At 40.4% G+C, this 15,529-nt stretch overlaps 1 protein-coding gene across 15 annotated transcripts in view; it reads right to left on the bottom strand.

Moving 5' to 3' along the window:
- Window positions 1-6,751, bottom strand: part of CDC42BPA (CDC42 binding protein kinase alpha) — a 322,506-nt gene extending 315,755 nt beyond the window's left edge. For 14 of the 15 annotated variants that reach the window (XR_012091165.1, XM_007988230.3, XM_037985490.2 and 11 more), the window contains exon 1: window positions 5,383-6,751. Coding sequence is in view for 13 of the 15 variants with exons in the window: in XM_007988230.3 (XP_007986421.2) it covers window positions 5,383-5,560 (178 nt within the window). In the remaining 2 variants the exon portion in view is untranslated. The remainder of the gene's footprint in view (window positions 1-5,382) is intronic. The other variant, XM_073011471.1, reaches the window with a different exon arrangement.
- Between the last annotated feature and the right edge of the window lie 8,778 nt (window positions 6,752-15,529).

The following is a 15,529-nucleotide window of genomic DNA, read 5'->3' as shown; positions in this document are numbered from 1 at the left end:
CCTCTGACAATCAATCAAAGTCAACGCCCATTAGCCCAAAGTCAGAAAAGGAAAATGACAAAGGAAGAGACAATAAATCATCGCAAGAAATACAAAAGAGTGAAATTAACTCCTCTGCCCATTAAGTTCTTTTAAATTAAAAATACCCAATCATTCAACAAGTCAGACTGAAGCAGCAACTCGGGAACACGGTCTTCATTCTCATTCTCTATCTCCCTCTCCCTACTCACTCTCATGTTCTCCCTACCCCATGTCTCCTCTTCCCATCTATTTCCAAGTCTACATCTTGTCCATACCTACCCTCTTTCCCTTCACTAGGTGCTTGAGTAAGTCCCTAATCTATTGTGTGCTCTTTTTGATAAAATCAACTGTCTATAATATTTTCACTGTTTAACAGTCAACACTGTATAGCTGCACCTACACTAAAGTATTTCAAACTCTTTTTATCTCAACTTATAGTAAGAAGTATGGGAACAAGAAATACAGAAAAACACAATGTTTTGCACAACAATACTTACTCCTGCATTTGATGTACTTTATATTTTCTATTCTAGTCTTTAATTTTTTAAATGCTGGTTAGACTTAATAATTGATTTTAAAACCTATCACAACCAGCAGGAGAAAACAATGAGCTACATAGATAACATACTGTCAATAAATGTACCAAATGAGAAAATGGTCAGGGAACAAATTTTTGATTGGCATGGAAGTGTGGTACAATAAAATATTTATTTGAGCTAAGTTATTTTATCCTAAAATAGCCTGAGCTTACTGTGTTATAGTATTCAAGTCCTAGGAATTACGGGACATTTCATAAAATTTCCAACATACTGCACTATTTGTTTTTATATACTGCTATACTAAGGTATGCCTTACATTTCCATATAAAATAAATATATTTCTAACATTCCTAAAGTGTTAATCCTGACCTCCTGTTTTCACTCATAAAGCAATAGATTAGTTCTTTAAAAAAGCTGGGTGTGGTGGTGCCTGCCTGTAATCCCAGCTCCTCAGGAGGCTGAGGTGGGAGGATCTCTGAGTCCAGGAGTTCAAGACCAGCCTAGGCAACATAGTAAGCCCCTTGACATGGTTTGGATTTGTGCCCTCACCCAAATCTCATGTCAAACTGTAATCCCAGTGTTGGAGGAGGGACCTGGTGGGAGGTGACTAGATCATGGGGGCAGACTTCCCCTTTGTGTTCTTGTGATAGTGAGTTCTCACAAGATCTGGTTGTTTAAAAGCATGTAGCATCTCCTCCTTCCCTCTCTTCCTCCCACTCCAGCCACGTAGGACGGGATCTGCTTCCCCTTTGCCTTTTACCATTATTGCAAGTTTCCGGAGGCCTCCCATGGATGCCTCCTGTAGCCTGCGGAACTGTGAGCCAATCAAACTTCTTTTCTCTGTAAATTACTCAGTCTTAGGTAGTTCTTTATAGCAATGCGAGAATAGACTAATACAACCCTGTCTCTAAAATAAATAAATGCATAAAATAAAAAGGGTGATGCTCCTAAAAACAAAAAAATTATAATACAACTCTGTCTCTAAAATAAATCAATACATAAAATAAAAAGGGTGATGTTCCTAAAAACAAAAAAAATTACTAATGAACATCAAGTATTTCAAAGACTTTAGGGATTGACAGCACTAGTTCATTATACCTAAGTTCACTCTACTTTCTAGGGAATTTTTCCTAGATGTAATTTTATCAACAGCATCACTCTTACACTATTCCATCATGAATGCCAGTAACCAGTATCTTCCAGCAACTACCTCTAAGTGTAATTTCTCTTAAAAAGAGAGAGACAAATAGAAATATTATAATAATAGCCATTATACTTATTGAACATGCTTCTACCATGTGCCAGCATTGTACTGGATAAAATCATTGCACTTACTCATTATCATTCCTAGAATAGAATATTAGGTGGCTAGTATAAAGGAAACAAGGACCCAACCAATATTGCTGATTATCCTAGTTGAGAACTTAAATAAAATAAATGTAATCATCTGTATCAAATGAACATTTTGATAATTCGAACTGATTAATAAATTCTACTCAGGAAAAGCCAACAATGAGGAACAGCAGATGTGAAGAACAAAAGTATCCTAGAAAAGATACAGATCCATCAACACCTCACTTAATTAATAACCCTCGTGTAAAAAAAAAAAAAAGGGAACAGCTTTATGACTATTCTAATAAAAAGAAAAGCTTAAAGCATAGTACCTGCTGATATGTTCTAGGTACAAATTTATTAAACAGACTATTCTCTATGTATATATAAAATCTGAAAAAGCTATAAAATTACTGTTATTTAGTGATAATTTCTATGTTACAAAGTCCAACATTCAAAAAGCATCAAAATACAGTTATCCACATACAGCCAGCCTTGCATATTTATTTTGTATTAATATTATCTTACATTTATTAAGTAAATTGGTAAGTAATTCCCTAAAATTCCAATTTCCCATTTAAAAGTAGGGTGTGGCCGATTTAATAACGATATACTAATTCAGTCATTACTAGCAAATTAGTTTACAATGTGGAAGTTATCTTTACTTCTACAACTCCACTGTAATTTATTCTAGAGTTATGCTGACATCCAGACTATTATTGTATACACAAACATACATAATCATTTCAACAACTTAAAACTAAGCAGACAAAAGTCTTTCAAATATTATTTACTATAAATAAAAATAATACATCTTATTAAATTTAAATGTGATCTATAGTCTTAAGGCACTTTTATTCCCGTGCTCTAGTGCTCATTGGCTTAATCCTCTTTCTCTTTCCACTTATTTCCTCCCTCAAGCCATCAGCACCAAAAGCAAGAAATGCTGTCAAAGAAAAACAACGTATCTGACTTTGAATTGTCAGTTTTCTTATTGTCATGATACTGCTATGAACAAAACATTAACTGTACCAATATAAAAATAAAATGGACTAAAACTAGGAATAAAATGAAATTGATAGAAATGAAGCTGAATACAGCCGGTAAGAATCTTGGCTGACTCCATCTAAGAGTAATCTATCATCAGCATAAAAATAAGTAGCATCTAGCTGACACTTTCATTAATATAAATAACAAACACAAATATGTAAGAAATTGTATTATTTATACTGCGTTCCTGTTGCAAATAATCTTTTAAATATTTAAATAAAAGACAATATTTTTTGAATTATTAAAAATCAAATTTAAAATTACACCATTTAAGGCAAATCTAAATTACCAAATTTAACCCCAACAACAATCCCTGTTAATTTCCACCAGAGTCCCAAAAAATAATGTTTAAAACATTTAACTGAGGTCAACTCACAATCTGGAAATATTCGTAGTCTTAACTGATTTTCACATATTGTTAGGTAATTAAAATAAAATAGGACACTTCCCCAAAATGTAGTAATCAATTCATATGAAGAACATATGATCTATTTCAATTCTTAAAGAGACTGGCATTCTTAATCTAAATTCTCAAATAACTTAAAGACATCACACACTACTCACTACACAACTCCTGACAGCCTTTTCCATTCTTAACTTTCTTTTCTTACTCCTTATCCAAACTTCTATACTAATAAAAATAAAATTCAGCCAAATACTTATTTGATATTTGGCTTATATGAAAATATACATAAACGAGGTGTTTTTATAGATACATAAGAAACGACATCCAAGAAAAACATACTTTAATGGAAAATACATATAAATTATTCTAGCACAGCAAAATATCTCATAGCATAAAACTACTTACCTAAACTCTAATAATCAGAAGGCAGTGGAGTATACAGTTTTCTCTTTGTCATAAATCATTTAAAATTATATTTACTACTGGTACATACAGTTCTCCCATAGCTTCACAGATAGGAAAGAATTCACTAAATGACAAAAATCACAGACTAGAGTATCACTAAGGAACCATAACTTAAGAACTCAAGTTCCAACTCTAAAAGTACCAAAACCCTTTAAGTCTCAAAAAAAAAAAAAAAAAAAAAAATTAACACTACAGAATTTCTGAATTTGTGAGACATGGAATGTAAAACTACATACGCTTTACAAAATATTTTATTCAACATATAAAAGACATATACTCACAAAACCAGTACCAAAGTCAAAACTGTCTCACTCTTAAGTGAGAAGTTACTTGAAAGATGGTTTAGATTGCTTACATTCCCAGGGTGAGTCTGGCAGTCTGTTTTGAAGAGTTATTCTACTCACATTTACATATTTTTTAAACCTTATGACATCACGTTGCTAGAAATCTTCTTATACTGGCAAATGGAATAAAGTTATTACTTATAGGCATTCTTGGTTCAGTGGTTTACCTGAGAAACTAACTGAATAAATTTCAAATCCAAAAAAAAAAAGACGCAATCAGCACCTGACTTTTACCTCAGGAAAATAAAGTTTTACTTGGGAACGAAGATATTTTAGCATGAGAACTTAGCATAAGAACAAACTAAAATTAGATTTCCAAAGGTACAAAATAATATTCGGCCAAAATCCTTCAAAAGCCAACGTACCACTACTATAGACAGATCTGGGTGACGATGCTTGCTTACTGCAACAGTGAACTTCTGGACGTTAGAGTGTACCCTGTATATAACAGGAGATGCTGAAGAACTTGAGTCAAGCCCTCAAGCTTGAAGGTCATGGAGCGTTTGCTCACATCATTGATCTATTCCAATACAGTAGGTCTTCTAAATCACATCTATATTTAGAAGAATGAAGCCAAAAATCTAACCAGTTTATATTTAAATTAGAGTAAAATCTCTCAAGTGTAAGCTGCCCCCAAACATTCTCCATCAACTACTATCACAAAATTTTTAAACTATTTATGTCATTTAATCTTACAAACATAATTTTTGGAAAGTCCATGTTTAGCAGTTTCCTTTGCTTGTACTATGTAGAGATGAAAAAAAACCCACTGATCACCACCTTCAGCTTCCTGTTGACCTAAGGTAAACACAGATATTATATTTCCTCCCATTTTGAGAATAATTTCCATAATCTGAATGTTTCCACCAATAAATGCCTTTCAAATGAAGGACTATTACAGTGCCATGTATTAGGCAACTGTAACCAATAATCCACTTTTGCCCATCACAGAATTGATTTAAAATATCTTACTGTTGACCTAAAAACGTAAGTTCTTCATCGCCAAGTTCCACATTAGCTAGGCCTTAAATCAAGGTAACAATTGAGCAGCACAGTTCTACTCCTGGGAAAATCTTTACCAAAAACTAGCAGAAATCTTGAATAACTAGTGTCTATTTTTTTATTGTATTTTTCTTTCAACGGAGTTTACTCATAATTCTCTATACCAATTAAATCATAATGACCAGCTAACGATTAAGAGTTTATCTAAAAATTACAAACTTACCCCATTCTAGGTATTCGAGAATGTTCTTCTCTCTTCTCAATGGAGAATTATTGCATTCATCATAAAGACAGATAAGTATATCCAGTAATGTCTCCACACTGAAGCACTGCCCATTGGTCTGAGCGGGCCCGTCCAAAATAAACTGCTCCAACTGCCTCAAACGCACTTCTCCAGACATGTTTGCTTCGATTTCTGCTGGTTTTCCTTTAAATTATTATGATGACTTTCACTATTATCTGAACCTAAATTTTAAAAGGTATGGTTTTAAAAATAAACCACTTGTTATTCAAACAACTGTCATGCAATGCTGGTGCTGAATTAAACATCCAACACACCGGTAACCTCACTTAACTGAAGCGTCTTCAATTTCACCCATATACATATATTTTGAGGGTAAATTACCATAAAATATATACTTAATGCATTTTTTAAAGAATACAATTAAGTCGTATATTTAAATAAAATAATTAAAAGTACAACGAACTAGAGAGTCAACACTTCTTTAAAAAAAAAAAAAACTCTTCTCCTTCATTCAAAATTCAACTCGTGCAACGTAATCCTGAAACGAATCCGGTTGCATCACTAATGAATAAAGTCCGATTTGCATCAGCAATTCACTTCCCGGGAAGAAAAACAGAAAAGGGAGAAAAAAACAGAATGCATAGAAGGGGGAGGGAAAACCAAATATGTTGCTGCAAATCCTCCCAACCACCACTTGGATAAGTGCATCAGCGGCAATTTCTCCAGCGGGAAAGGGAGGGGGCGAGGTCCCTGGACAGCCCCTCGGCTCGGAGCACGCCAAGTCTTGCCCGGAGGACGCTTTTCGTTTCTCCTCCCGAGGTCCTTCTTTTTTAAGGTTTTGCAGTCAGTCCTATTTTCAACGGATTCCGGTGAAAACTCCTCATTTTTCTCCAGGCTTCTCCCTAGGGCCTGACCGGCGGCGCGGCCGGGGGTGGAAGGCGGGCTGCGGGCGGCACTGGCACCGGGCTCCGAAGGGGCTACTTGGCCGCCCGAGCCCGCTCCATGTCGGTGGTCACTCGTGGGCCGCGCCGCGCCGCGCCAGGCAGAGATTCCCCGTCTCCCCCACACCCACACCGCGGCCGCCGCGCCGGAGGCTCCCGACGCCCCAGGCGAGGGGGGGTGCTTCTCTGAATTCAAAGGACAAGAGCCGCAGCAGCTGCGGCGGCGGCGCGGGCGGCTCTGGCAGCTACTTCTCCCTCTTCTTCACACCCCTGGGCTAAGGGCATCTTTCCTCAGCGAGGAGGGAGGCGGCCGAGGCGCAGGAGGAGGGGTCGCTTCCGCGGCTGAGGAGACCAGAGGCTGCGGCAGTCCGGCTCCCAACCACTCCCTTCCTCTCCCTTCCAGCCCTCCCCCGCCTTCCCTCTCCTCTCGCGCCCGCGCCCTGGGTTCCGCGAGGCTCCTCCAGTCCCGCCGCACGCAGGCGGAGGCTGGCGGACGAGTCTGGATCCAATATGGCGGCCTGGCCCCCCGGCCCCGGCACACGCGCGCGCACACGCCCTCCACTCCCCGCCCCCGCCCTGCCCGAGCCTCAGCCCCAGCCGGCGGCCAAGCCGGGCGGGGTCCGGCCGGCGCGCCCAGCGGAGGCCCCCAAGGGGGCGCGGGCTCTGGGCGCGAGTGGTTGCGCCAGCGGGAGAGGAGGGGTGGGGACCGCCTCGGCGGCGAGGCTGCGATTACCGCAGCGTGGAATGCGGAGCTGCGGGAGGGCTGGGGGAGGCCCGGGCGGCGGTGGCGGAGCATATGGAGGCGGGATGACCGGGCCGCGCCGGGAGCTGCGGCAGGACAGGGCGCAGGGTGAAAACTGCGCCACCGCTGCGCCGTGGCCCCGGCTCCCCGAGGCTTCTGGCGCAGATAGCGAAGCGGGGCTCCTGCTTAGTCCTTGGAGACATCACCTGTCTGGCGCGTTTGTTAAAGGCGCCCAGAAGCAGCGGGCTTTAGGCTTCCGACAGAGCTGGAGAAGACGAAGCCTGTCTCTCAGCCCCTTACCTGCTGCCCACCCACCCCCCAGATTCGGTTCGCGCACACTCCAGAATAATCATTTCTTAGGTGTTTAATTACAGCACTTCGTGTGTCATTTCCCAGGACAAAAACAATGACAGACTTGTCCGCGTTACCATCGAAGTCTTGGGTCTGCACGCAAAGGATGGAATCCCCCATCTCCATTCCCAAAAGTTTCCCTACGGGAGCCTAATGGTGTCTCCTCCAGAACTGTCCTAGCGGCTGCCTGTTTTTCCCTAGCCATGGTTACCGCCTGCGGGGAATTCAGCCTGTGAAGGCAGTCAAGGCAGTTCACCGCTGTCATCAAACTTACACCCCCGTGTGCACGCGCACACACACTTGTAACCCAGTGGCACAATGCAGGAATTAGGGCAACAAAGACAAATCACTGAATAGCTAGGGCACCTGATGCTTGTAAGGCCCTTCCAGGTTTTTGTGAATCTCGGTTTTAGGAGAGCTCCCTTTAAAAAATTCTCATGGAAGATGCCACATTTAAATTAACACCACAAAACTGGGTCGTTGCAGTTCTGTTACTTTCTCTTAAGATTGCCATCTCCTTTATGGTCCTTCTCTAAAATACAATTATTTTATATTCCCTCCCCACACCTGCGAGGCGGTTGTGTTTCTATGTTAATGCCCACAATTGCATCTTACATCTTGATAATATGGAAGCTGAGGAAGAATTAGAAATGAGGGCCTAGACGTAAAATGAAGGCTAACAGAAGTCGATTCAAGTTGTGATTCACGAAATAGCATGAATCTTTTATGAAATCTACACTTGCAACGTCTACACTTGCCTGGCTTAAGAATAGCATTATTTTCAATGCGGTCTTGACATGAATAATACTTAGATTCAAACAAAAGGTCAATCATTTCCAGCCATGACATCTTTATATGGGTGTGTGTTGTCTAATTCTAAAAGTACTAGAAAAACAAAAAGAAAAGTTTAATCCTAACACAGATAATAAGCAATATTTTGGTGTTTATTATTCAAGTCTTTTTCCTATGCACTTTTACAAAAATGATACATAATAAAAATAGTTTTATAGCCTCTTGCTTGAAATTAGCAATATATTTTGGACATTTTTTCAGCTCAACAAATATTCTTCAACAATATGGATTTTAATGGTGAAGCCAATTTTAACAGTTTCGTTTGACCATAAGATGCGGTAGCAAAGAAGGAAGCAATTTCTTCTCCTTTTTCAAGTATGGTAAACTAAAGAACTGACTCCAAGATACGTACTTTTCCAACTTACAAATAACTGAAAAGAAGTTTAAAGGAGAACCTAAAACGTGTTAGGTCTCAATAAATGCTAATTGACAATGGAAGTATATGAGATGTAGATACATTTTTTTTTTAACAAAAGAGTCAAGCTGTCAGTTCTCTACCAATTCTATTAGCACTTGGGTACCACCCACAGTCCAGGGTATTGATGGTTGCTAAATAACCCTTTCCACATTATTTAGAAAGCAGAGAGGAGAATTTATTTTTATTTAAAAAAAAAAACACACACACACACAAAGAGAAGGAAGGAGGTTGAACCCAATCAATTTTGCTTGAATAATTCAAGCTCAGAGACTTAATAATTAACTAGACACTAAACACATTGTGCGGGTGTTATTTTAAATGTTCCAGTTGAAGTGTGAACATGCTTGTTAATGAAACCGGTCTTAAGCCGAAGAAAGGCACAGCCCAGCAGCCATACAGTGCTTGAGGTGTTCCTGCAAAACAAGAGTGCCACAGGCTGCCTCACAGGGTATTCTTTGGGGAAAAATAGCCTGGAGGAGGTCTTCTTTGTGAAATTCTGCTTGGGGGCCTGGAGATTAGATGTATACCACTGCAAATGCCCAATTTGTTTGAAATAATCAGAGACCGTTTTATGAAGATGCTGGGAATTAATCTGACCATTCAGAAAAGAAAGAGGACAGGAGAAGACAAGAAGGTAGGAAGGTGGAAAGAAGAAGGCAGGACAGAAATCATTAAGCCTAGTCCCCAGTACGAACTCTCTTCAACTGATCCTCCAATTCAGGGCTAAAAGCAGGAGAATTAATCCACCAATTAATATTTTTAACAGTCAGCCTCACTCTCACCTTGGTATATCTAACTTCAGAATAACTATAGGGTCATTGTTGGAGAACGGAGCCATAAACAAGGTGAGTGCCACAGTAGGGCTTAATGTATAGCACTGAGGATGTTTTACTACATCTCCTTTTAGCCTAGCCACATCCTGACCCTGCAAATGAATGACTTGGCTTAGTACCCTCCCAAGATAAAATGCCAGCAAATGCCTGTCCTCTCTTCATGTCAGGCTCCTGACATGAGTGAGATCAACTGCAAGGGCTTATATATAAAAAAGAAACTTTCTGATTAATAATTGCTTCCTTTACAGAACACTTAACAACCTGTAAACACTGTCCTGGGTAGTTTGAGCTCATGTTTTATTCAATCATCATAACCATATGAAGTAGGGAAATTACCTCTATATCATAGATGATGGAAGAAGCTGAGGCTTAGAGATCTTAACTTGTGAAGGATCACACAGTTAGTGATTGACACAGGAGCTACAAGTCAGTACCAGGCCTGTCTCATGCCAGTGCCCATGGCTTTAACCACAAAGCAAGTGAGGTATAAAACATCTTCAGGTTCTATAAACTCAACTCTTCCTTCCTATTGTAACAAGGAATAAGTGGGATGTGTTGTTAATTCACATACTTGGGCTTTAGAAGTTGATATCAGGGCAAAGAAAGAACTACGTACATGATTATGTCAGGGTTCAACCAAAAAAGCAGAAATCACGTATTTATTTAAACCAGAGAAAGCTTTTTTTTTTTTGAGACGGAGTCTTGCTCTGTCTCCCAGGCTGGAGTGCAGGGGCGTGATCACATGCTCACCGCTACCTCCATCTCCCTGATTCAAGCGATTCTCCTGCCTCAACCTCCCAAATAGCTGGGACTACAGGCACATGCCCACGCCATCACCACATCTGGCTAATTTTCTTTCTTTTCCTTCCTTCCTTCCTTCCTCCCTCCCTCTCTCCCTCCCTCCCTCCTTTCTCTCTCTCTCTCTCTCTCTCTCTCTCTCTCTCTCTCTCTCTCTCTCTCTCTCTCTTTCTTTCCTTCCTTTTGTGAGACTAGTCTCTCTCTCTTGTCCAGGCTGGAATGCAGGGGCGCAATCTCGGCTCACTGAAAGCTCCGCCTCCCGGGTTCACACCATTCTCCTGCTTCAGCCTCCCGAGTAGCTGGGACTGCAGGCGCCCGCTACCATACCGGCTAACTTTCTGTATTTTTAGTAGAGACGGGGTTTCACTGTGTTAGCCAGGATGGTCTCGATATCCTGACCTCTTGATCCGCCTATCTCAGTCTCCCAAAATGCTGGGATGACAGGCGAGAGCCACCGCGCCCGGCCCACATCCGGGTAATTGTCTTGTATTTTTAGTAGAGACGGGGTTTCACAATGTTGGCCGGGCTTGTCTTGAACTCCTGACCTCAAATGATCCACCCACCTCAGCCTCCCAAAATGCTGGGATTACAGGTGTGAGCCACTGCACCCGGCCGAAACCAGAGAAACCTTAATTCTGACACATGGTTCCATGGTTCCACGGATGATGGAAGAGCGAGGAAGTCAGGTGACCCAGTTTGGCAGCAGCGGGAAGCTATTCCCACCCCTAGGCTGATGGAAGATAAAACCAGGGCTGGTGGGAGATGGAGCCACAGAAGAGATGCAAGTGCTACTGGGGATGCTGCCTTAGGCAGACAGAGGGGAAGAGAATCCTCTTATGACAAATCTCCTGTCATTTGCAGCTAACACGGAGCCTCTCAAAGGGAGGCTGCATGAGTGGTCCCCAGAGATAAAGTAGAGCAGGCAATGGGTAAGAAATGAATGTAAGAGCAAACAGGCAGAATTTGCACACATATAATCAACACAGTTACAGTTTAACCCAAACTATAATAAAATCAATAAAACAAATGTTTTATCTCTGAACAACCATTAAGTAGATTTTGAAGTGGTATTATTTTAACATAGGAGAAGTTTTTACCTTTTTCTTTTCAAATTTTTTTATTTTTTTCTTCAAGAAGTTAAAAAACCAACCAACCCTCATTAGGGCAGGTTTACTTAGGTATACAGACGAATAGTTCCCACTTGCTTGTCAGTGGATTTTGTCCATGTTGCCCTATCTTTAAATTTATCATTTAAAATCTCTCATTAAAGCTCTACATAAACAAGCTCTACTATAAATGGAACTTTCCAAAATATGTTTAGAATCAAACATTATAATACAGATATTGTCAGCTATTAGAGCTACTTAGCAAATTTGAACATTGCAAAGATAAGTGACATTCTTTCATAAATTCCATCAGCAGAAAACACTTGGTAAAGACTGTACTGCAACATGTGGTGACAAAACCAAACCAATTAAGCCAGTGTGAACCTTTGGTCCTGAGGTGGGAGTGGAGGTGACACACCCAGGACCTAGAGGGGCTGGCAGCCAAGGAGGTGAAAGTTGACGAATTCAGTTACCACACTCTGGAAATTGCTCTGGCCAAGATTGCCAGTGACTTCCACATTACCAAAATTAATAGGCAATCCTCAATCCGCATCTCATTTGCCCCTTTAACAGTATTTCACAGTGCTGATCACCTCTCTTAACTAAAACATTTTCCTTCACTTGATTTCCGCACTCTCCTGATTTTCTCCTACCTCACTGGCCACTCATGCTCAGTCTCCTTCACTGGATGATCCTTATCTTCTTGATCTTCAAATACTGGAGTGGCCCAGGGCTCAGAACTTCATCTCTTTTCTAGCTACACCCATTACCTAGGTGATCTCAATTAATCTTAAGGCCATATATACAATCTATGATGGTCTGAAAAACTTGTCATAAATTCTTCAACACTCCTTCCATTGAAAGGTTGGGTCTATATCCTTTACGTTGAATCTAGGCCAAGCTTCGTGACTTGCTTGTCCTAAATAGAATGTCGCATAAATAACTGCTTACCTTCCTAGGGTGAGCCATAAAAGGCAATGCAGTGTCAGCTTGTCCACTGGAACACTGTCACTAGAACCCTATATTGCCATGTAAGACATTCAACTAAATTCAACTGTCCTAAGGCTGCCATGCTAGTAGGGAGCCCAAGCTGCATGCAGTCACCCATTCAGCAGCTCCAGGCAGCATCAGCTGCTGGACATGTGATTGCAAACACCTCCAGATGATTGGAGTCTGCAGCTGTCAATCACCCTAGCCAAGACTCCCAGTCTTCTCATCTGAGGCCCCAGTCATTGTGGGGCAGAGTTAACTTCTCATCACTGTGTTTTTTTCACATTTCTAATGCGTAACGTCCATGAACCTGATGTAATAATTGCATTAAGCTGCTACATTCTGAGATAATTTGTTATGCAACAGTAGTAACTAGAACAACATCATCATTTTTTTTTTTTGGCAGGGTCTCACTCTTCACCCAGGTTGGAGTGCAGTGGTACAACCATAGCTCACTGCAGCCTCCACCTCCCAGGTTTAAGTGATCCACTCACCTCAGCCTCCTGAGTAGCTGGGACTACAGGTGTGCACCACCATGCCCAGCTAATTTTTTTGTTGGGGGTGGGGGTAGAAATGGTTTCGCCTTGCTGCCCAGGCTGGTCTCAGACTCCTGGGCTCAAATATTCCTCTTGCCTCAGCTCCCAAAGTGCTAGGATTACAGGTGTGAGCTACCATGCCTGGTCCAAATGGTCTTTACACTCATTAAATCCTCTTTAAAATTCCTTTACAGTAGAATCTATTATTATTTCCACGGAGAAAAACTGAGGACTAGACAGATTAAGTAACTTTCCCAAGTGTACAAAGCTGATAGGTAGTATCAGGATTCCAGCACAGGTGGGATTCATTCTAAAGCTTGTGTGCTGAAATGCTTTCCATACCTACCTCATAGCAAGGTAAGAGAAACTAATACCAGCTATCTGATTCATATTTAGACTGTGCCCTATTGTCTAAAAAGAGAAGAGAAAACAGAAATGACTTAGCTATAACCTGGAAGCAGAGAAGACATTCTTTTGCAGAGATTTTTGTTCACTGTTTTTCTTATTAAAGAAGAGCAAACAAGAGAGAACAGTTTTATTAAAATAGGACTTATTTCATGGAGACAAAAAAATGAAACTCTTCGTTATCAGGATGGTAATGGATGATAACTCAATTTAAATACAAAGAGAGATTGTCAAATTGTAATCTGTGAAGATTTTTTAAATGATTATTTCAATTCAGTTCCAACAGCCACCTATCTTGAATGGTTTGGAACCCACCTGCCAGAAGGTGACAGGACCAGAACAGATACGCTCTCCAGACCTCATTCAGCAATAAGATTCAGTGCTTCACACCAGTATGGGAGACTAATTAAACTCACAGTTGTAGGGTGGAGCCAGCGATTATGTTTTAGAACAGACTGACCTCCCTCTGACCCAGAGGATAGCAAGCATCAGCATTTACAAGCCAAATGAAATAAGGCACTGTCAGCAATGTTTCTTACAGTAAGAAATATAATAATAATAATAATAATAATAATAATAATAATAATAAAAAGCACCAAGACATAAACCCACATATAAGATGGTATCTGGAGACCCCAGGCATCCATGAAAAGGGAAGTGAAAATTCAAGAAAATTCCATCTGAGATCCCAACAGGGGCTTTCCTCAAATAAGAAAGGCCCCCAAGTTGGCACAGTGGCTCACGCCTGTAATCCCAGCACTTTGGGAGGCTAAGGCAGGCAGATCACCTGAGGTCAGGAGTTTGAGACCAGCCTAGCCAACATGGTGAAACCCCGTCTCTATTGAAAATGCAAAAAAATTAGCCAGGCGTGGCGGCACAGGCCTGTAATCCCAGCTACTCAGGAGGTGGAGGCAGGAGAATCGCTTGAACCTGGAAGGTGGAGGTTGCAGTGAGCCAAGATCGTACCAGTGCACTCCCGCCTGGGCAACAGAGAAAATTCCGTCAAAAAACAAAAAAAAAAGAAAAAGAAAAAATAAAGTCCCCAAATATTATAAAAATTAAGGAAAAATTTATGCGGAGGACAATAAAGAGTACAAAAGACTTCATAAGTATTAAAATGTGGGACCTTGTTCCAGCCACTTCTTCAGATACTAGCATGACATTGACATAGGTCAGGATAAAAAGCTAGAGAACAATATCAAAGAATGATGTTAGAAAAAAATTAAGTATTTTTTATTACTGTAACATTAGGTTTTTCTGTTCTTTGAAAGTTTGTTTCTCATAATGATAACATGTTATCCTATATAAAAACAACTAATTGATCATTAGTGTATTATTTTCTCAGCAATGGAACTGAGTTTTCTCTAAACCATCTATGTCCATACTCTTGTTCATCCTGCCTTGTGAGAAGTCATTTATTTAATGACTACCTTAGTGCAAAGTACCATGTATGACTGTGAAACAAATACTTTTACTATACAAAAATAAATTATCTAGGCAGTGATAAAACTACCACCTTGTCCTCATTAGTATCTCATACTAAAAATGGAATTAATCGGCCGGACACAGTGGCTCACGCCTGTAAACTAAGCACTTTGGCAGGCCGAGGTGGGTGGATCACCTGAGATCACACCACTGCACTCCAGCCTGGGTGACAGAGCGAGAGTCTGTCTCAGGAAAAAAATAAAATGGAATTAACCATCCCACAAAACTACTAGATAATCATTAACAAGTACTAGAGCAACCATTCCCAAATTCCTTTTTTAAAACCACTATTAAGATGTTTCAGTTCATTCATTCAGTCACCAATGAATGTCATCAATGAAGTACTTACCAAGCCCCCAGTCTCCACCAGATACAGAGTATAAAGTATAAATGGATCATGTCCAACTTTCATTGTAGAAATCCCCAAGATAAACTTACAAATTTTAAACAAAGGTATCATAATATTGTTAATGTCCTTTTAGTTGGAATGGGAAGGTTGGTTGGTGGAAGGTAATGAAGCAGAAAAATTTCCCTGAAAGCTGAATTATAGTATACTTTTTGGTACACTTTGTATTCCTCAGACCAGAGTAGACAACAGAGAGGATTTTTCCAAGAGAGAAAATAAGCCACAGCTATTATTAAAAAAAAATTGAAATCATGTCCTCTGCA

The sequence above is a fragment of the Chlorocebus sabaeus genome, chromosome 25 (assembly GCF_047675955.1).
Source record: "Chlorocebus sabaeus isolate Y175 chromosome 25, mChlSab1.0.hap1, whole genome shotgun sequence".
In the NCBI taxonomy this organism is placed as follows: domain Eukaryota; kingdom Metazoa; phylum Chordata; class Mammalia; order Primates; family Cercopithecidae; genus Chlorocebus; species Chlorocebus sabaeus.
Note: the sequence above shows the minus strand (reverse complement) of the source record. Positions and strands in the feature narration are given on the sequence as shown.